Below are 21,784 nucleotides of genomic sequence, written 5' to 3' on the forward strand. Positions count from 1 at the left end.
GAAACATTTTTCTTTGTGTTGTATGAGATAAGACTCTATCATATATTACAATCTGATGTTTTTTATAGATTCTATTGTGTTTCATCGATTTTTTTTTTGTTATTGCTCATTACATAATCATTAAGCTAATGCAACTTTTTTTGGGAGTTTTGTATATATTATTTATTTTTTATCATGGAAGTTTAGATAAATATATAAATGTAGAAGGGATATTATAATGAATACTCATCATTTAGATCCAGTAGCTGTAACATTTTGCCACATGTGTTTGACTTTTTTTTCTTTTGCCAATATTTTTTTTTAATTTATCTTTATTGTTGAAAATATTACAGCTATCCCCCTTTTCCCCCCTTTGGACCCTCTCTATTCTCTACTCCCCCCTTATCTCCAGTCCTGCTTCCCCAAGCCCTTCACCACTATTGTGTGTGTCCATGGGTTATCATATCCTATCCTATCTAATAAAAGAGAAACATGGTAATTAGCGTACAACGCTACCCTTCCCATTGGCTAATCAGGGCAATATGCAAATTAACTGCCAGCCAAGATGGCGGCTGGCAGCCAGGCAGCTTGAAACTAACATGAGGCTTGCTTGCTTTAGTGACGGAGGACTCCAACGTTCCCACGGCTGCCACTGCAGGCCTCTGAGCTGCAACTCTAAGCAACTATGTAAGAAATATAGAAGCTAAACAAAACCCCAGAAACCTGCTTTAGTCCCCGGGCTTCAGCCAGCAGGATCGCAACATTGTAAGCAAAGGCCAGAAACCTACTTTCAGCAGGGGAGGCCTAAGAGCTGGAGCCAAGCCTCAAAGCTAAAGCTGGCCCAGAATTAAAAAAAAAAAAAGAAAAAAAGGAGCAGTTGGGAGCTTCAGTCACCCGCCAGCCTGAAAACAGCCCTCAGCCCCTCACCCAGACTGGCCAGGCACCCCAGTGGGGACCCACACCTTGATCCAGGACACCCTTCAGGGCAAACCAGCCGGCACCCACCCATGCACCAGGCCTCTACCATATATAGTAAAAGGGTAATATGCCTCCCAGCACTGGGATCAACGGAGCCACGAGGCCTCCCGGCACCGGGATCATCGTGACAGGGCAGCGCCCAAACCCCCTGATTGCCCTGCTGCTCTGTGTGTGACAGGGGGCGGGGCCACAACCTCCCTATCCACCCTGCTCTGTTCGTGACAGGGGAAGGCGCCCCAACCCCCTGATCAGCCCTGCTCTGTGCCTGATAGGGGGGAGCTCCCCAACCCCCCAATCCGCCCTGCGGCTCTGTGTGTGACAGGGGACAGTGTCCCAACCCCCTGATTGGCCCTGCTCTGTGTGTGACAGGGGGCGGTGCCCAAACTCCCCTATTGGCCCTACTCTGTGAGTGACGGGGGAGCTCCCCAACCCCCTTATGGGCGATAACGGGGAGCTCCCCAACTCCCTGATCGACCCTGCTCTGTGCGTGACAGGGTACAGAGCCCCAACCCCCCCTGATGGGCCCTGCTCTGTGAGTGACAGGGGGCAGCGCCCCAACCCCCTGATTGGGGGGTTGACAGGGGGTAGCGCTGCAACCTCCCCATCAACCCTGCCTTAAGTATGACAGGTGGCGGTGCCCCAACCCCCCAATCAGCCCTACCCTGAGTGTGACTGAGGGTGGCATCGCAACCTCCCGATCCGCCCTGCTCTGTGCATGACAGGGGCGGCGCCCCAACTCCCCAATCAGCCCTGCTCTGAGCCCGACCAGGGGCTGCACCTAGGGATTGGGCCTGCCCTCTGCCACCCGGGAGCAGGCCTAAGCCAGCAGGTTGTTATCTCCCGAGGGGTCCCAGACTGCGAGAGGGCACAGGCCAGGCTGAGGGAATTCCCTTCCCCCCAAGTGCACAATTTTTGTGCACCAGGCCTCTAGTTCCTATATAATAAATGTGTAGTATGCAGATTGTCCCCTAGACTGGGAGTTCATCTGGGAGTTCTACCAGGGGGCAGGGCCGGCCAGGGGAAGGGAGGGAGGTCTCTGACAGCAGTGGTGGCAGGCGGCTGGGGGAAGGGAGGGAGGCCCTGGCCAGCAGCCAGCAGCCACTAGGGATGAAGTTTTTGCACTGGGCCTCTATTATTATATAACTTCTTTGGTTAATCTCTCCCCACCCCCCTTGCCCTTCCCTGTGAGATTTGTCATTCTGTTCCATCCTTCTATGTTCTGGGTCTGTTTTGTTCATTGGTTTATTTTGCTCATTACATTCCACATATTAGTGAGTTCATGTGATACTTAGTTTTCTGTGACTGTCTTATTTTGCTTAGCATAATACTCTCCAGGTCTCTAACACTACTACTGCTCACTCCCTCTGGAAACTTCCTGAGATTATCAGTGACCTCAATGTAACCAAACCAGCATTCTTCTGCCTTTGTTTTCCTTTCAATTAACCTCATCTCCATATCTAATGCTATTGGCTATTCTCTCCTGTCTTGACTTTTATTGGAATCCTGTTCTCTCCTTACTAATCACGTCACTATTCCTTTTATGGTGTCTTTCTATCACATTCTCCATAGTGCCTGGAACATTGCCTTACACATAGTAGGTGCTCAGTAAATAATTGTTCAATAAATGAATGCTCATTACAGCCTACACATTTGGATTCTTTTTCTAAAGTTTCTGATTAAAAGTGGGAATGCTAGTTCTCTATGGAAATATAAAGAATTAAATTAAGTGAGAAAGGCCATGGCAGAACTATTTTCTACCCTCTCACCAGCAAGTGTGAATGTTTATAATAGTATTTCAAATGGCGAGGATTGGTGACTTTCAAATTACAGCTTTTAGTTCCTCAATCCAAAATTTGCTGATTGGGCTTGAAAAGAAAGAATAGGCAGTTTAAACTATAAAATACATGTTAGCACACTTTACATTAAAAAATTGTAAGAAACATTGTTGGCTACAGTGTTTGAGCTTCTCTGTGGTGTTGAAGGGTAACCTAAGTTTTAAATTGGGTTATTTTATAGCAGGAATATGGAGCTAGAAAGATGTTCAGGTTCTAGGCTCCATAAGTTATCAGTTGCAAAGTCTTAGGAAAAGCTCACTGAACCTGAGTGTTAGTTTCCCTTCTGTAAAATGGATATAATGGAACCTTAATTGAAGGTGTTTTGTGGAGAGTTAAATTTTTTATAATGTGGGTTAAAACACATTGTAAACTGTGTTAGTGACTGTTATTATTATCATTGTTTTTGCGACTAGTGTTGTAGAATTAAAAGGTCATGCATAGCCAAGTCAGTATCTTCATTTGAGAAATTTAATCTAAATTAACTTTTCAGAAGAAAGGTATGTTCAGTAATTATTTGAGTTTAGATTAATTTATATTCTGAATAAACTTATTATTTTGTAGATTATAACTTAAATTAAGAAACACATGATTTCTACTGTTGCCCTTTATTTTTAGTTAGGTTATTTTTTTTTTTTATTTCTATTGAATACAGGTAGGGAATACCTTTTCTTATAAGAACTGTTATTTATTCGTACATTCTATTTTGGAAATGAATTTTCTAGTGTTGTATTTTCTAAAGTATGTTTTACTAAAAGCTACTCAAGGATAAAATAGTTGAGATATTATTTGTGAGATCATTACATGTAGCATCTGATTGATAGTATTTTTTTCTTGACCTCAAACTATTAGATACAACTTGAACATTTAGGTAGTTTACCAATTCTGCCATATACTGATAACTTTTCTTAATTAAATGTGTTTTTTTTGAGTCATGGATACCATTTCATCTGACTTTATAACATAACTGCAGTTTATGTATTTGTCTCATGATTTCTTCCATCAAAGCATGAAGAAGTGAATTATTGAAAAGATAAAAATAAATTTGTTTGCTTTCTGTCAGAGTTCATATCCACAGCCAACCTTGATAGAAGATCAGAATGATTTAGACAAGTTTGCTTTGGAGATTCATAACATATGCTTGCTGGACAGAATTGAGTTATCTCTGCTCTGGAGAGTAAGTTATTGTAGCAGGAGCTGACAGAGATGAAGATAACTGAGGGAAATTCAATTACCTTTAGTGTTTTCTTTCTAATAGGATTCTTAATGTGAAAAAGATCCTTAGGTGATGTGCTTCTGTTACTTGGGAGATCTGCCTTGATACCTGTTTTAAGAATACCATGAACTTTAGTTCTGGGCCTTCATTAAGTATGAAATAGGCCTCTTACTGTTATGAGTAGTTTTGATTGAAAGGTCTTATTTTTACTTGATGTCATTGGCTATCTTTATAATCATTAACTGCCCTCCGTGGTTTTCTTTAACAAGGCATATATTATTTTAATACATTGGGAGTTATTTTTCTTTCCCTTTTGAGTGATCTCTCTGGAAGTACATTTTAGCTTCTGTGTTGATATATTTATATCCCTCTAATTATCATATATCGAAGCTGGATAACCATGTTAAATGCTGCTGGAATTACCAAGTTTCCATTTTTACTTTGCTTTTTCAATTTGTCAGACTATTTGCTAGAATGGTGTTTTTACTTTCCACCCCCTTTTACTTGTCTTGCTACCTGGCTGCTCTCCTTTCCTTTTCATTTCAATCCTGGAACAAATAAATTAAAAATGTTCTCTTGACTGTCATTAATGATCTAATAATACTACCCAGTGGCTCTTTTTCACTCCTCATTTTCCTTGATCTCTGCATCATTGGACATTGATGATCAACCCTTCCATTAAGAAATTCTTTTTCTGCTTGACTTTCTTACCCACTGGTTTTCTGATTAGCTTTTTACTTTTCATGGTTCTCTTTGTAGTTTCATCTCTCATTTTTTAATTTATTTTTTAAATATATATTTTATTGTTTTCAGAGAGGAGGAAGAGGGAGAGAGAGATAGAAACATCAATGATGAGAGAGAATCATCGATTGGCTGCCTCCTGCACGCCCCACACTGGGGATCGAGCCCGCAACCCAGGAATGTGCCCTTGACCAGAATCGAACCAGGGACCCTTCAATCCTCAGGCCGACACTGTATCCACTGAGCGAAACCAGCTAGGGCTCATTTTTTCTTTTACTGAAAGTATACGTGTTCATTAGAATACCTTCTTGGTACTCTTAAATTTTTGCACTACGTAGATAATGTTAGCATTATCTAAAAACTTTTATATAGAAGACATTACATCTTTTTTAAATTTAAATTTTTTTTCTTTATTTTATTTTTTTCTTTATTGATTAAGGTATTACATATGTGTCCTTATCTCCCCCCATTGTCCACCCTGTCATGCCCTCACCCCCTTGGTGTCTGTGTCCATTGGTTAGGCTTATATGCATGCATACAACTCCTTTGGTTGATCTCTCCCCCTTATCCCCACCCTCCCCTACCTTCCTTCTCAGGTTTATTTTTAATGGGCACTTTTTCTAGTTCCTGACTTTAGTAGAGATGCTTTGATGTTTCCACAATAATTATGATACAGTCTTTGAGCTGAAGTAAGCGTAGTATATCTGTTTATGAAATATTCATTTAGTTTTGTTTTGTTGAGTTATTTTCTTTTTAATTAAGAATTTTGTTCAATTTTGTCATCTTTTAATGGAACAGTAGAGTTGGTGTGTGTGTGTGTGTGTGTGTGTGTGTGTATCTATCTATATATACCCTATCTAATAATAGACAAACATGGTAATTAACCGTAACTTCGCTATCCTTCCCATTGGCTAATCAGGGCTATATGCAAATTAACTGCCAATCAAGATGGCAGCCGGCAGGCAGGCAGGCAGCTGAAGCAAACAGGAGGCTTGCTTGCTCCAGTGATGGAGGAAGCCAAGGTTCCCCGCCTGCCGCTGCCGGCCTCTGAGCTGCACTCTAAGAAACAATGTTGCAGTTATAGAAGCTAAACAATCCCCAGAAACCTGCTTTCAGCCAGACAGGAGCTCAGAGCTGGAGTTGCAACAGTGTTTCAATTATAGAAGCTAAACAAAGCCCAGATACCGGCTTTCAGCAGCCGAGGTCTCAGAGCTGGAGCCGAGCCTCAGAGCTAAAGCCGGCTCTCAGCTCCAGTGACAGCCATAGAAGGTAAATGAATCGAAGAATAAAAAAAGAAAAAGAAAAAAAGGAGAGGTTTGGAGCTTCAGTCACCCGCCAGCCTGAAAACGGCCCTCAGCCCCTCACCCAGACTGGCCATGTACCCCAGTGGGGACCCCCACCCTGAAGGGGGTGTGACCAGCTGCAAACAGCCATCAGCCCCTCATCCAGACTGGCCAGACACCCAAGTGGGACCCCAACCCTGATTCGGGACACCCTTCAGGGCAAACCCTCTGGCCCCCACCCGTGCACCAGGCTTCTATCCTATATAGTAAAAGGGTAATATGCAAACTGACCCTAACAGCAGAAGGACTGGGAATGACTGGTCACTATGACACACACTGACCACCAGGGGGCAGATGCTCAATGCAGGAGCTGCCCTCTGATGGCAGGGCGCGCTCACATGGGAGGAGCTCTGCTCAGTCACAAGCCAGGCGGATGGCTGCCAGTACAGCGGTTGTGGTGGGAGCCTCTCCTGCCTCCTCAGCAGCACTAAGGATGTCCGACTGCAGTTTAGGCCTGCTCCCCACTGGCAAGTGGACATCCCCCGAGGGCTGTGGGCTGCCAGAGGGTTGTCTGATTGCCATCTTAGGCCCAATACCCTGGGGAGTGGGCCTAAGCCAGCAGGTGGTCATCTCCTGAGGGGTCCCAGACTGCTAGACGGCACAGGCCGGGCTGAGGGACCCCCCACTCCCCCCGAGTGCACAAATTTTTGTACACCGGGCCTCTAGTATATATATAAAAGTCAAGCGACCATAACGATGGAATGACTGGTCACTATGGCGCTCACTGCGGCAGCCAACCGGCCCAATTGGCCCCCCTCAAACTCCCGCATTCCATCCCCCTGGCTGGCCTGGCCCCCTATCGGGCTCCCACACCCTGATTGGGGTGGGGCCGGCCGGCCAACCTCCTACAGCCAGCCTCCTCTCCCCAGCCAGCCTCTTCCCCCATCAGCCCCCTCAACCTTGATTGGGGGCAGGGATGGCCAACCTCCCATGTCTCCTCCCCTCCCCACTCCCCCGCCAGCCCGGCGTCGATTGGCCCCCATCAGAGTGGGCTGTCTGGACCCCACCCATGCACAAATTCATGCATGGGTGAATGAATTTATTTATACTTTTATTGGTTTCAGAGAGGAAGGGAGATGGAGAGAGGGATAGAAACATCAATAATGAGTGAGAATTATTGATTGACTGCCTCCTGCATGCTCTAAAATTGGTATCCAGCCCACAACCCTGGTATGTGCCCTGACCAGGAATCGAACCGTGACCTACTGGTTCATAGGTTGACACTCAACCACTGAACCATGCCATCTGGGCAATTCATTGATTTAACCCAAAAATGTATTTATTGAATTTAGAGGGAGAGGATGTGAGAGACAGAGAGAGAGACATCACTTTTTGGTTCCACTTATGATGTGCCCTAAGTAGGACAACTTCACGTTTGTCTTTTTTGCCTTTTTCAGGCTTAATTTGCTCTAGAACCTACTTGGCTGTCTCTCTGGTGATTCAGGGTATCTGTAGAGCTCTCCTTCAACACTACATTTCAGATGAGTCAGTGTTTTCCTGTCAGCCATTTTCACTTTCCAACTTTGGCATCTGTACATAGGAATTAGAAATATGAGGGTATGAATGATCTTAGCTTTGGCGTCCACAGACACCTCTTTGCTCCCGATGATCTTTCCTAATTCTTCCCTTGCTGCCCTTTTGAATCTCATCCTTCTCTTGCTTTCTTGGCTGCAGTCTTCATTTGAATTGGTGACAGAATCAAGCAAGGTAAGCTACCTCTATAAAAATTTAAGTGTCTTCATTGTCTATGTTATAGTTGTGTATTTTTTCTGAATCATTAAGTGCAGTTCTGCGTTGGCACTTTCTTCTTTCACTTTCACCAGAAGTCATTTCATATTATCATTTCTTTTTGCTCATAAGAGTGTTATCTGTATATCTTAAGTTACTGGTATTTCACCTACCAATTTTCACTCTTCCTTCCTCTGAGTCCAGCTTAGTTTTTTGTATGTTAAGTTTTTGGTACACGTTAAATAAGGAGATACTTCTCTAACACCTTAGCCTATAGGCCTGATAGTGCCTTCTGTCCACAATACAGGGTATGTATCAGGAGTTCCTCATGATTGACACAGTCAAAGGCTTTACTGTGGTCTGTAAAACATAGATTAACCTTTTGAAATTATTATTATTACTAGAGGCCCGGTGCACGAAATTCGTTGACTTGGGGTGGGGGGGGGGGGTCTTTTAGCCAGGCCTGCGCCCTATTGCAATCTGGGAGCCCTCGGGGGATGTCCGATTGACGACTTAGCGCTGCTGTGGAGACAGGAGAGGCTCCTGCCACCCCCACTGCATTCTGGCTGAGTGCACTCCTCCTGTGGGAGCACACTGACCACCAGGGGCAGCTACTGTGTTGAGCATCTGCCCCCTGGTGGTCAGTGCACGTTATAGTGACCGGTCGTTCCACTGTTCGGTTGGTTTGCATATTAGCCTATTATTATATAGGATCATTTTTATCCCTCACCGAAGAATAATTTTTCATTGATTTTTAGGGAGAGTGGAAAAAAGAGGGAAGGACAGAGAGAAACATCAATGTGAGAGAAACACCTTGGTTGGTTGCCTTCTGCATGAGCCCTGACCAGCGCCTGGGCAGGGGAGGAGCTCGCAACCAAGGTACATGCCCTTGACTGGAATCAAACCCGGGACCCTTTGGTCCACAAACCAACACTCTATCTGCTGAGTCAGACTACTAGGGCTTGAAGTTATTTGAAGTCTCATTGTCCAGGCAATGTTTAAAGTTAAGTCTCAAGTGCCTCTCCTCCTTTTCTGAATCCAGCTTGAACAGCTGACATTTACTGCTTTTCATGTAAGAGCCTTTGTTGCATCACCTTGAGCATCACTTTACTTGCCATTTCTCTCCATTGTTTCATCTTAAAATCAGGATAATAATGGTACCTACCTACAGTAATTTTCTGAAGAATAAATGGGATTTGTCAAAGTGCCTGCTACTCTGACTATATATTAAGTGTTCAATAATGCAGCTATTATTGTTTCTATGAAATAGGGAGTATTCATTTTTCTATTCTATGTAATCTCTGACAATTCCCAAAGAATGCTTATATGTCACAGTTCATCTGGGACTCTTACCTCTGCCACAGGGTCTACATCCAGACCACTGCATGTCAGAGCTCAGGAAGTTACTTCTTACTGTTATACAAGTGGCTTTTCAGCAACGGTAGAAGGTCGTCACAATGCAGAAAAGGAAAATAAAACTCAATACTGGATGTGGTTGTGATTCTGATAGGAGGTTTCCTTGACCCTTTCTTGACCTCTTTATAGCCCTTTTACTTTTGCCATGTTGCAGGGGCTAGTTCATCGCCCTTCTTTGACCACTTTCATTCTTGTTTTAGCCCAGGTCCACCTGTCTCCAGTCTTAGAAAAGAATATTGGTTCTTTCTTAGTCCAAGCTTTTTCTTTCTCAGGTTCATTGACAATGGAGCCATCAAATTCCTGAAGGGAAATTCCCACCCTAATCTTCCATATATGTTCTGGTATATGCTCTACACCTAGATAATGCAATGATAATGCTTCTCAGTATATTTCCAATGTCTGGTGTATTCAATCTGAATGCACTATTTTTAGAGATTCTTCCAGAATGTGTTTCAACTTGTCTGACTTTCTATTTTGGCTTCTTGATAATGGCCAGTTTAAAAGCTGGGCTCAGCCCTAGCCGTTTTGGCTCAGTGGATAGTGTGTTGACTGCAGAATAAAGGGTCCCGAGTTCGATTCAAGGGCACCTACCGGGGTTGCAGGCTCTTCCCTGTCCTGGGCCTTGGTCAGGGCTCCTGCAGAAGGCAACCAATTGATGTGTTTCTCTCACATTGATGTTTCTCTGTTTCTCCCTCTCCCACACTTGCTAAAAATCAATGGAAAAATATCCTCTGATGCGGGTTAACCAAAAAAAAGAAAAAGAAAAACGGGCTCACAGCATTTTTTTGTTCTCAATCTTCTCTGGGTAACTTTTGAAAAGACCATATGTATATACTAGTATTACCTCTACAGGGCAATATATATATACACACACTTAAAAGAAGAATAATTTATGGAGTCATTTGTGAAACTATAGGAGCTATCATTGTTGGGGCAAAGGAAGACCACTTTTAAATGAGCTGATGTTTCTGCCTTTGTTTCAAAATTGTGATGCCTCTCTAGTTTCAAATAACAGAACTGTATTACTGGCCACTCCATTCAAGATGGGAAGCTAGAAAAAAGTAAGGGAAGTATAGCTTAGGTAAAATTTAACTTATACCTGTGAGCAGCATTGTTCAAATTATATACAAACTGAAAAATATATTTTTCCTCATTATACTCTGTGTATATTTTAATAGTATAAAGTATATATATTTTTTTATAGAAAATGACTTCTTAATGCTTTTAAAAATCTCTTCCAAGCCCTAGCCAGTTTGACTCAGTGGATAGAGCGACAGCCTGTGGACTGAAGAGTCCCAGGTTGAATTCCAGTCAAGGGCACATGCCAGGGTTGCAGGCTCAATCCCCAGTAGGGGGCATGCAGGAGGCAGCCGATCAATGATTCTCTTTCATCCTTGATGCTTCTGTCTCTCTCTTCTTTACTGTTCTTCTCTGAAATTAGTAAAAATATATTTTAAAAAATCTCTTCCAAGGAAAGGTGTGAATATATTCCTTATAGTTTTCCTTGTGATATGTCATAATAATCTTAACAGTTGACCAAATCATGGTTAGTGTAAAAATTGCATTTTCTTAATGAATTTTAAAATAAAGATAGAGAAGAAACTAAGGAAATTTAAAATCTTCATAGCGTGTTTCATACAACACTTATTTATCACTTAGAATTTGCTCTTATGAAATTAGAATATTGCTTCTGTTACTTATGGTTTATCAGTAAAGCTCTGAATATAAGATCAAGTATTTTATTATAGAAAACAAGATGGCAGTGCTTGAGTTGATAAAAATAGTTTTCTTTTATTTACCTACTAGAGGCCCAGTGCATGAAATTCATGCACCGGTGTGGTCCCTAGGCCTGGGTGACGATCGAAGCACCAATGTCTGGCGTGGAAGTGCAGGTCCCCGCTGACCTCTGTGCCCTGGGCAACACCTGGGTCCCCACATGCCCACCTCAGTCTGAGTCACGGAACCCGAGTCCCCATGCGGAGATGCAGTGAGCATGGCCAGACACTGAGGGCAAGGGTACAGCGTGGGCCTCTGTGCCACCCAGTGGCACCGCACTGAAGCCGGGCGGGCAGTGTGCTCTCTCCTGCCCAGCCTCACAGACCAGCTCTTGCACGAACCCTCAGGGAGCCCGACTGGCCCCTGCGGGCCCAGCAGCTGCGGCCTGGCTCACCTGGAAGAGGCCATGTGGGTGCGGGGTGAGCTCCTCGCGGGTGCCTGGCACTGAGTGCGGGGGCTTTCCCGGTGTGCGAACCCTGGTGTCCCGAGGGAGTTTAGCAGGGGGGGTGAGAGCAAGCTCGGCAGACAGCCCTCACTCTCATCGCACCTCCATCCCCGTCACCCCTGCCTCCAGGTAGCCGGCGAGAGGTCACAGCATGTCGCTGACACCTGCCATGTTTCAAGCCGCACCCTGGTGGTCAGCGTACATCATACTGAGTGGTCGAATTACCGGTCTCCCAGTAGAACAACTGCCTGAGGGGACAATTTGCATATTAGGCTTTTATTATATACTAGGGGCCCGGTGCACGAAATTCGTGCACTGGGTGTGTGTGTGTGGGGGAATGTCCCTCAGCCCAGCCTGCCCCCTCTCACATACTGGTAGCCCTCAGGTGTTGACCCCCATCACCCTCCAATCGCAGGATCGGCCTCTTGCCCAGGCCTGACGCCTCTGAGAGAGGTGTCAGGCCTGGGCAGGGGACCCTCATTTCCCCCCATCACTGGTTCTGCCCCCAGCCCAGGCCTGATGCCTCTGGCCCAGGCGTCAGGCCTGGGCAGGGGACCCCCAGACCCCTCCGATTGCTGGATCTGCCCCTTGCCCAGGCCTGATGCCTCGGCCAGGGGCGTAGACCCCCATCACCCTCTGATCTCCTGATCAGCCCCTTGCCCAGGCCTGACGCCTCCGCCAGAGGTGTCAGGCTTGGACAGGGGACCCCCATCTCCCCCCGATTCACTGGCTCTGACCCCCGCCCTGGCCTGAGGTCTCTGGCCCAGGAATCATGCCTAGGCAGGGGACCCCCATCTCCCTCTGATCGCTTGCTCCACCCCCCGCCCAAGCCTGACACCTCTGACCCAGGCTTCAGGCCTGGGCAAGCGGACCATCATATCCCTCCAATCCCCGGCTCCGCCCCCCACCCAGGCCTGATGCCTCGGCCAGAGGAGTTGACCCTCATCACCCTCCGATCACCAATCACCAGATCGGCCCCTTGACCAGGCCTGAGGCCTCCGGCAGAGGTGTCAGGCCTGGGCAGGGGCCCCCCAGCTCCCCGCGGTTGCAGTCTCTGCCCCTGCCGAGGCCTAACGCCTCTGGCCAAGGCATTAGGCCTGGGCAGGGGACCCACAGCTCCCCTCGGTTTCAGGCTCCGCCCCTGCCCAGGCCTAACGCCTCTGGCCAAGGCGTCCGGCCCAGGCAGGGGGGACCCGCAGCGGCAGCAGCGCCGCGATCTCTCGCTCTGCCCCTGCCCAGGCCTAACGCCTCTGGCCGAAGCATTAGGCCTGGCCAGGGAACCTCCAGCTCCCCGCAGTTGCAGGCTCCACCCCTGCCCAGGCCTAACGCCTCTGGCGTAGGTGTCCGGCCCAGGCAGCGGGGACCTGCAGTGGCAGCAGCCCCGCGATCGTGGGCTCCACTTTAGGCCCAGGCAAGGGACCCCTAGCTCCCGGGACTGCCAGCTTCAACTGTGCCCAGCTCCCATCGCTGGCTCCACCCCTACTTCCTGCTATCACTGGCCAGGGCGGCAAAGGAGCCTGTTTCTCTGATCATGGCTGGGGGGCAGGGCAAAGGCGGCCCCAGGTCTGCCTTTGCCCTGCCCCCCAGCTCTTAGATCCCCTCTGGGTTTCCGATCACTGTCAGTGGCAGGGGGCTTTTTCCTGCTTTCCCTTTCGCCTCCCTGCATTGTGCCTACATATGCAAATTAGCCGCCATCTTTGTTCGCAGTTAACTGCCATCCTAGTTGGCAGTTAATTTGCATATAGCCCTGATTAGCCAATGAAAAGGGTAGCGTCGTACGCCAATTACCATTTTTCTCTTTTATTAGTGTAGACTAGAGGCTCAGTGCACAAAATTTGTGCATGGGGAGGGTTCCCCTCAGCCCAGCCTGCACCCTCTCTAATCCAGGACCACTCAGGGAATGTCCAACTGCTGGTTGAACATCCTTCTCACAATCCTGGACCACTGGTTCCTAATCGCTCACCTGCCTGCCTTCCTGGTTGCCCTTAACTGCCCCACCCCCGCCAGCCTGATTGCCCCTCACTGCCTCTGCGTGCCAGCCTGATCGCCCCTAACTGCCCCCCACTGCCAGCCAGGTTGCCCCCAACTGCCCTCTCCCTGCTGGCCTGGTTGCCCCTATCTGCCCCCCCTGCTGGCCTGGTTGCCCTCAACTGCACTTCTCCTGCCGGCGTCGTTGCCCCTAATTGTCCCCCCCCACCAGCGTGGTCACCTCTTACTGCCCCCCTGCTGGCCTAGTTGACCCTAACTGTCCCCCTCTGCCAGCCTGGTTGCCCCCAACTGCCCCCCCTGCCAGCCTGGTTGCCCCCAACTGCCCCCCTGCTGGCCTGATTTCCCCCAACTGCCCCCCTGCCAGCCTGGTCACCCCACACAGCCTGCTGTTCAGTCGTTTGGTTGTCCCTCACTAACCCTCCTGCTGGCCTGGTTGTAGGCAGCCATCTTGTGAGGGTGTGTAGGTTAATTTGCATGTCACCTCTTTATTATAAAGGACTAGAGGCCCGGTGCACGGAATTCGTGCACTTGGTGGGGGGGTTGTCCCTCAGCCCGGCATGCACCCTCTCACAGTCTGGGAGCCCCACGAATGATTGCCCCAAAGAGGTAGGCCCTGCCGCCAGCCCTGTAGCCTGGGCCTCCCTCTTTGTGGCAAGCGTGGAGCCCCCTGATTGATGGACTGCCCCACTGGCCATGGACTGCCTCTGCAGTGCAATCATGGAGTGATGGCCAAGTCCCTGACCAGTCACGTCGCCCCCGCCTTGGCTGGCCTAGCGCCAGTGAGTGTCATAGTGTGGTCATTTATGGTTGTTCTGCTATTCTGCCATTTGGTAATTTGTATATTACCCTTTCATTATTATAGAAAGTTTATACAGTACTACTTAAATGTGGTCTGTTGACCAAGCTGCTAGTTATTAGTCCACAAAGAGAAAACTACCGAAATTGAATATGTATTTAAGCTCTTTTATAGTTTGAATGTCGGGCAATGTCAGATTATTTCAAAAAGAATCAATTTTTAATGTATTTTAAAAAGTAAAACCAGCTTGTCTGGTGTGGCTCGGTTGGTTGAGTGCCATCTAGGGCACATGCTAGGGTTGCCAGCTAGATCCCCATTCGGGGTTGTGCAGAAGACGGCAGAACAATGTTTCATCTCACATAGATGTTTCTATCTCTCTATCCCTCCCCCTTCCTGTCTCTCTCTAAAAATGAATAAAAATATATTTCAAAAAAGTAAAACCAAAAACTCATTCTTTATTGCAGATACTTTGAGAAGCAGTACCTTTTACTCAGATGTGTTATTTTTAATTAGTCGGTTAGTACATTTGAATAATGAAGAAGTTACAGTAATATAACAATAGTGAGCTAAGCATTATAAATATACTCAACTATTTCTGTGTTAAGTGTTTTTGTTTTTTTGTTTTGTTTTTAATTAATCTTTATTGCTGAGAAAATTACAGATATTCCTTTTTTTCTTCCCATAGCTCCCCTCCACCCGGTTCTCACCCTGCCCCAGGCCCTTGTCACCCTACTGTCTCTGTCTGTAGGCAATGCATATAAGATCTTTGTCCAATCTCTTCTTGCTCCCCCCAAACCTCATTCCCTCTGAGACTCATCAGTTGTTCCATTTCCATGCCCTTGATTCTATTCCATTCACCAGTTTATTCTGTTCATCAGATTTTTTTATTTGTTTGATTTTTAGATTCAATTGTTGATAGATGTGTATTTGTTGCCACTTTGTTGTTCTTTTTTTTTTTTTTATCTTTACCTTCTTCCTCTTCTTAAAGAATACCCTTCAGTATTTCATATAATACTGGTTTGGTGGTGATTGACTTCTTTAACTTTTTCTTATCTGTGAAGCTCTTTATCTGACCTTCAATTCTAAATGATAGCTTTGCTGGGTAGAGGAATATTGGTTGTAGGTTCTTACTCTTCATCACTTTGGATATTTCTTGCCACTCCTTTCTGGCATGCATCGTTTCTGTTGAGAAATCAGCTGACAGTCATATGGGCACACCCCTGTAGGTAACTAACTGCTTTTCTGTTACTGCCTTTAAACCAGTTAACTGCCACAATATTTTGAATTTAATTAGAAAAGGTCCGCCACTTGCATCTATAGACGCTTATGATGTACAAATGGTTAAGATTCTCTCTTTGTCTTTTGCCCTTGACATTTTAATTATGATGTGTCTTGGTGTGGTCCTCTTTGGGTTCCTCTTGTTTGGGGTTGTCTGTGCTTTCTAGACTTGTAACTCTATTTCTTTTACCAGGTAGGGGAAGTTTTCTGTCATTATTTCTTCAAATAGGTTTTCAATATCTTGCTTGCTTTCTTCTTCTGGAACCCCCATAATTCGGATGTTGATATGCCTGAAGTTGTCCCAGAGGCTCCTTTCACTGTCTTCATATTTTTGGATTCTTTTTTCTTTTTGCTCTTCTGGTTGGGTGTTTTGCTTTCTCATATTTTCAAATCATTTATTTGATTCTCGGGATCCTCTAGTCTACTGTTGACTCCCTGTATATTATTCTTTATTTCGGTCAGTGTATGCTTAATTTCTTTTCCATTTTTTGACATTCTCACTAATATCCTTGAAAGTCTCACTAAGTCCCTTGGAGGTTTCTGGAAGATTCTTGAGTAACCTTATAACTGGTTTTGCACTCTATATCCAGTAGTTTGCTTTCTTCTATTTCTTTCATTTGTAATATGTTTCTTTGTCTCCGCATTTTGTGTGTGTTTGTTTCTATGTATTGGGTAGGGCTACTAAGTCTCCTTGAGTTGATAGAGTGGCCTTGTGTAGTAGGTGTCCTATAGGGCCCAGTGGCTCAGCCTCCCCAGTCACCTGAGGTGGACACTCTTGGTGTACCCCTTTGTGGGTTGTGTGCACAGTCTTGTTGTAGTTGAGACTTGATTGCTGTTGGTGTCACTGGGAGGAATGACCTCCAGGCAAATTGGCTGTGGGGACCAGCTGTAACTACAGTGGGAGAGCTGCTGTGCAGGAGACACCCTTATGGAGCAGGACTTGCTTCAGTGGGGCTTTGGTGCTCACTGAGTCTGCCCCTTGAGTGTGCCACTTATGGATGTGAAGAGTTGTCATCTGGTGTGGTCTGACACTGACCACTGGGTACGCTGTCTCTTGGGTCTCCAGGGGGGTGCAAAATTCGCCACTGTCTGGGGCTTCCCAACACGAGCTACAGAGAGATCTGCAGATTCCTCCTCTTTGTATCAGGTTTGTAGGTGCTCAGACAAGGCCCAGCTGTGAAGCAAAGTAGGCTGGTGCTGGTGCTGGGTCTTGGGCTTTTATTGATAGTTTTGGGGCTCCCTGACCCAGCTGCAGCTTTTTTGACAGGTTTTTAGCCTGAGAAAGGACCGGCCATTTATATGCAAAAGCCACTGCACACAGCTTAGGTGGGGTTATAAATAGGGTGGGGTGGGGTCTCAGGGAATCACCAGGCAGAGCAAACAGAAATGGCTGCCAGTCAGCCCTGCAACTGGGGAAATCCCAGCTCAGGAACAATGATCCCTGTGAGCACCTCTGTCTGGAAGGAAGCTGCCCCACGTTCCTGCCCTGAAGCCAGACAGTCGTAACTAGTTTCTTCTTGTATGTGTCTGGGTCCCCCAGAGCCTTGCCTGGCACTGGAGCTCAGAGGAAGTGGGAGCTTGTAATTTCAGCTGGTTGTGCTTGCTTTTTAAGAGGAGCAGCTGGGTCTGCAGCAGCCTCTGTGTCACTCAACCGCAATCCGCACTGGTTTTTACAGTCAGTAGTTCTTACTGCCCATAGGGACTTCTTTTCCCAGCTCTGGGACCCTGAGCTGGGGGTCTGTTGTGAGGCTGGGACCCCTTGCTCTTCTGGGTGGCCTCTGCATAGGTGATCTCCCTCCCAATTAAAAATGCTGCACACGTGCGTGCAAGGGCGGCCGTTCCTCGCCTCCGCACCTCCTACCAGTCTCAGTGTGCTTTCTTCTTTACTTCTCTAGTTGTAGGACTTCCACTCAGCCAGCTTTCCGGTGGTTCTGGATGATGGTTATTCTGTATTTTAGTTGTAATTTTGATGTGGTTGTGGGAGGCAATGAGTACAGGCATTTGCCACACAGCCATCTTGGTTCCTGTGTTAAGTGTTTTACATAAACCTTTGTAGAACATTTTTTTTATGATGGAAATGGATAAAAATATTTTAGGCACCCAAAGAAAATATAAACAAGCACATATCAGGATATTTAAAAAGAAACGCTCTAGTAATTACAAATTACATATTCTTATTTTGTTTTGTTATCTTTGCTTTTTAAAAAATATATATTTTTATTGATTTTTTTACAGAGAGGAAGGGAAAGGGATAGAGAGTTTGACACATCGATGAGAGAGAAACATCGATCAGCTGCCTCCTGCACATCCCCCACCGGGGAAGTGCTCGCAACCAAGGTACATACCCTTTACCAGAATTGAACCTGGGACCCTTCAGTCCGCAGGCCGATGCTCTATCAACTGATCCAAACCTGTCAGGGCTTATCTTCGCTTTTTAAAAAGGTTTTTTTTATTTGAGCTTGTTCTCTTAGTTGTTTTTTATTTTTTTATTTTTGCCTATTATGATGCTATTTTTATTTTTAATCTTAAAAGAGCTGTTTGTTCTTGGTGAACAGTTCTTTAGTCTTTAAGTAAAGACTGTGTAACCCTCCCAGATTCTAAATAGTTCTTTCTTACTTCTCCCAAGTACTCAACATATATCTCTTTTAGCGGTATTCTAATTATTTTTATTCCCGTCTTTCAACACTGAGTGGTGGAAGAAATGGACTGTTTGCTGTGTAGTTTAACTTCTTGACTAAGCCTACAATAAATGTAGGTGTTACTACTATATGCCTGGCACTGGCTTAATTGTTTCATGTCTATTCTTACCTGATACTTCTGTAAAGCTTATCATAGTATATCTGATATATGATGTATGCAGGTATTTTTGAAGAAATAGCTTTTAGTATTTACCTGAGGATTTTGTGGTGTGTTTATTGTTAATAAGTAACTCTAATGAAATAATAAAAACATAATATTATGTGTGGATTTGGCACAAGTAGAAACTATAGCCTTCTTAGAGTTATCTTGCATTTACAATTATCTAAAAACATTTTAAAACATTTTAAAATAGTATATAGTAAAAAATTAGGACCTATTTTATTCTTCAAATTATTTAAAAATATTGTTTAAAGACTGCAGTTCAGAGAGATAAAAACCCAACACATTGCATCTATCCATTAAAACAGTAAGAAATGGAAGAGATACTTTGATAAGTGTTCTGCCTGTTTTAACCTTGAATGCTATTATCGGGTGGGATGATGCTATATCTGTTTCATTGGCTTCGGCTTTTTCATGCTGAGAGAAATCAATACTTTGAGTCGTTGGATGACAGAGGAATCACTTCAGAATTAAAGGTGGCTGTCACACAATGTCATTGGTTGACTTTCGTTGCTATAGAGGTTTTTAAGCTTTCATTTTTCTAAGTCTGCTTTTCAGGAGTCTTTGTAAGATTTCTGGGGATAACTTTTTTCTTCAAATTTGACTTTAAATCTTAGTTAAAAGCAAAAACCTCCAAAAGTGAAATATTAAAAAAATTGTTTAATTTTCTGCCCTTTAGGTGATTTCCCTTTTAATTGCTTTCCAATGAGACAAGTAATTTATAGTGTGACTTTTGGACGAATTGGGAAGTAAGGTAGTATACACTTAAGTGTTTATTATAAAGTATGTTTAGTTGACTAAAATGTAATACTCTTGTTTGTGGCCATGAGAAAGAAAGAAGGTAGAACTATATGTCCTGAGATGGAATGATATGTAGTTTCATTCTATGTACTCTACAAAGGAACTGCATTTTACTATTAACAGTGGACATCCTCCTCCTTCCCCCCAGTTTCTGTAGAAAATTATTGGTGAAACTGAGAGGAGGTAAAAAAGAGAACTTTATTTTATATGTGTGTTCCAAAATGTATACACACACTTTGAAAAATTATAAAGGCAGTGTTTATTAAAATACATTTTATTTTCAGAATTGAGTTACCAGCTGTTTAAGTGTATACATTTTTTGGGACACCCTATGTAATTACTTTATTATTTTTTAAAAAATAATTCTTTATTGTTGAAAGTATTACATGTCCCCCTTTTCCCCCCAATTGACCCCTTCCAGCCCCCCCCCCCCCCGCCCTCCTCCACCCTGCCCCAGACCTTCAACACCCTATTGTCTTGTGTTCATGGGCTATTCATACAGGCATTTAAGTTCTTTGGTTGATCTCTTCCCACCCACAACCTCAGAGGGATGATGTAGTATTTTTAGTTCAACATTATGTTCATGAAATTTATTCAGGCTTCTACGTTTTCCTATTTTTTTTAATTGTTATTTTTCATTTAAAAATATTTTTATTGATTTCAGAGATGAGGGGAGAGGGAGAAGAGATAGAAATATCATTGATGAGAGAGAACCATTGATCTGCTGCCTCCTGCACGCCCCCTAACTGGGGATGTAGCCCACAACCCAGGCATGTGTCCTTGACCTGAATGGAACCTGGGACCCTTCAGTGCTCAGGCTGATTCTCTATCCACTGAGCCAAACAGCTAGGGCACATTTTCCTATTTTATTTTCAATGCTGTATACTTTACCAGTATGTGAGTAGACTATTAGCTTTTCATAATTTCTTCTGTTGACCTGCAATTAGATTGTTTTCTGTTTTTAACTATTATGAATAATTCTGCTTTGACTATTTTATGAGCCTTTTGGTATACATGCTCATGCATTTTGGTAGGGTGGAATTACTTGACGTAAAGTATTCATGTTTTTATTTTTACAGATATTGCTTCACTGTTTTGCAAAAATGAAGCAATGTATAGCTGTTCCCATTAATTCACATTTTCATAAAAATGATAAGTGATTTTTATTTCAGCATTCTGTTAGCTCTGTCAAGGTACCTTATTGTGCTTTTATTTTTTATTTTATTTACATATGAAGCTATACGTTTTTTTCTTCTGTTTGTGTTATACACACACACACACACACAACACACACACACTACTTTTAAAAAAAATATATTTCTTTATTGATTTCAGAGAGGAAGGAAGAGGTAGAGAGAGATAGAAACATCAATGGTGGGAGTGAGTCATTGATTGGCTGCCTCCTGTACCCTCCCCCCCCCGCCCCTCCCCCCCCCCCCGACTGGGGGTGGAGCCCACAACCCGGGCATGTGCCCTTGGCCGGAATGAACCTGGGACCCTTCAGTCCGCAGGCTGATGCTGTATCCACTGAGCCAAACTGGCTAGGGCACACACACACTACTTTTGTATAACTTTTGTGAAGTATCTGCTTCTTATCCAGTGTTTTATTGGTAATCTGTCTTCTATTGATTTGACTAGGGTAGTTACCTATTTGGTATGAGCTTATTTTTGCATATTAATACTTTTACTACTTTCTTTTCTGTTTGTTCCTTGCCTATTCAATTTCTAGAACTTCTTAAATAAACTTTATTGAGGTATTAAGACACACCCATTTTAAGTATACATTTTGATGAGTTTTGACAAATGTATACACCTGAGTAATTGTTACTGTAAAGATACAGAAAATTTCTATCATCTCAGAGAATTCCCTTGTGAATCATTGTGGTAACTTCCTCCACGCATACCATACATAGACCCAACCCAAGGCAATTGCCTATCTGGTTTCTGTTATTATGGATAGTTTCACGTAATATACACTTTCACATAAGTGGAATTATACAGTAGGTACTCTAATGTCTGGATTCTTTTGGATAGCATAAAGTTTTTGATATCCATCCACATTGTTGTGTGTATCACTCATTTGTCTCTTTTCATTGCTGAGTTGTATTACTTTGTTTATCTACTTGTCTATAGGTGGATAATGGGTCATCTCCAGTGTTTGGCTTTATGACTAAAAGAACTAGGGGCATTTTCATATAATATATTTTGTGTATATATGTTCTTTTGAGGAAATATCTAGGAGTGAAATTGCTAGGTGCTGTTGTAACTACATAGAGGGTGCCCCCCAAAATGTACACACACTTTTCTGTAGATTCTATAACATTTTGAAAATAAAATGTATTTTAATAAACATTGTCTTTATAGTTACTCAGAGTTTTTATGCATTTTTGGGGACACCCTGTATTTAAGCTTACAAGACACTGCCAAATAACTTTTTTTAGTAGTTATGGATTTTACACTCCAACCAGCTAGGTAGGTATGACAGTTCCGTTTGCTCTATATCCTTGCCAATGTTTGGTATTGTTGGTCTTTTTAATTACAGCCCTTTTAGTGGATATATAGTGATGGCTTATTGTGGTTTTTATTTCAGTTTTTCTTTTTGTGTAC

At 44.2% G+C, this 21,784-nt stretch overlaps 1 protein-coding gene across 5 annotated transcripts in view; it reads left to right on the forward strand.

Annotated features, from left to right (window-relative positions):
* LRBA (LPS responsive beige-like anchor protein) overlaps positions 1–21,784 on the forward strand; it is a gene marked incomplete at its 5' end in the record, with an annotated part of 554,145 nt that overhangs the window by 217,631 nt on the left and 314,730 nt on the right. The window contains one exon of one of the 5 annotated variants that reach the window (XM_081090942.1): positions 7,764–7,796. The exons of the other annotated variants lie outside the window; for them this stretch is intronic. Coding sequence (XP_080947068.1) covers positions 7,764–7,796 — 33 coding nt within the window. The remainder of the gene's footprint in view (positions 1–7,763; positions 7,797–21,784) is intronic. 5 annotated transcript variants of the gene reach the window in all.

This window comes from Myotis nattereri, assembly GCF_964212035.1.
Source record: "Myotis nattereri genome assembly, chromosome: 5".
Taxonomy (NCBI): Eukaryota; Metazoa; Chordata; class Mammalia; order Chiroptera; family Vespertilionidae; genus Myotis; species Myotis nattereri.